The sequence below is a fragment of the Merops nubicus genome, unplaced genomic scaffold (genome assembly GCF_000691845.1).
Source record: "Merops nubicus isolate BGI_N331 unplaced genomic scaffold, ASM69184v1 scaffold45511, whole genome shotgun sequence".
In the NCBI taxonomy this organism is placed as follows: domain Eukaryota; kingdom Metazoa; phylum Chordata; class Aves; order Coraciiformes; family Meropidae; genus Merops; species Merops nubicus.
In genome coordinates, this window is record NW_008589830.1 from 1 (window position 1) to 204 (window position 204).

The 204-nt window shown below is 65.2% G+C and overlaps 1 protein-coding gene across 1 annotated transcript; it reads right to left on the reverse strand.

The window, feature by feature from the left end:
• Positions 1–6: 6 nt before the first annotated feature.
• LOC103781968 (cytochrome b-c1 complex subunit 8) lies at positions 7–142 on the reverse strand (the record flags this gene model as incomplete). The annotated part of the gene is made up of 1 exon (XM_008949697.1): positions 7–142. A coding segment is annotated over exon 1 (136 nt), but the record flags the coding sequence as incomplete, so codon positions are not given.
• Positions 143–204: the final 62 nt, after the last annotated feature.

Here is a 204-nt window from a genome sequence, read left to right on the forward strand (position 1 = left end):
TGAAGCCCTGGGAGCTGACCCGCCGCCAGACGTTGGGGAGCCCGTGCGAGAAGACGTTGGGCAAGGCGCGTTGCTCGAAGGGGGAAAGGCTGTAGGTGATGACATGGCGAACCCGCGCCAGGTTCCCAAAATGAATCCCCATGGCGGTGTCACCTTCTTCAAGCGATGCCTCTGCCGCCGTCCGCCCCCGGAAGCGGAAGCGGC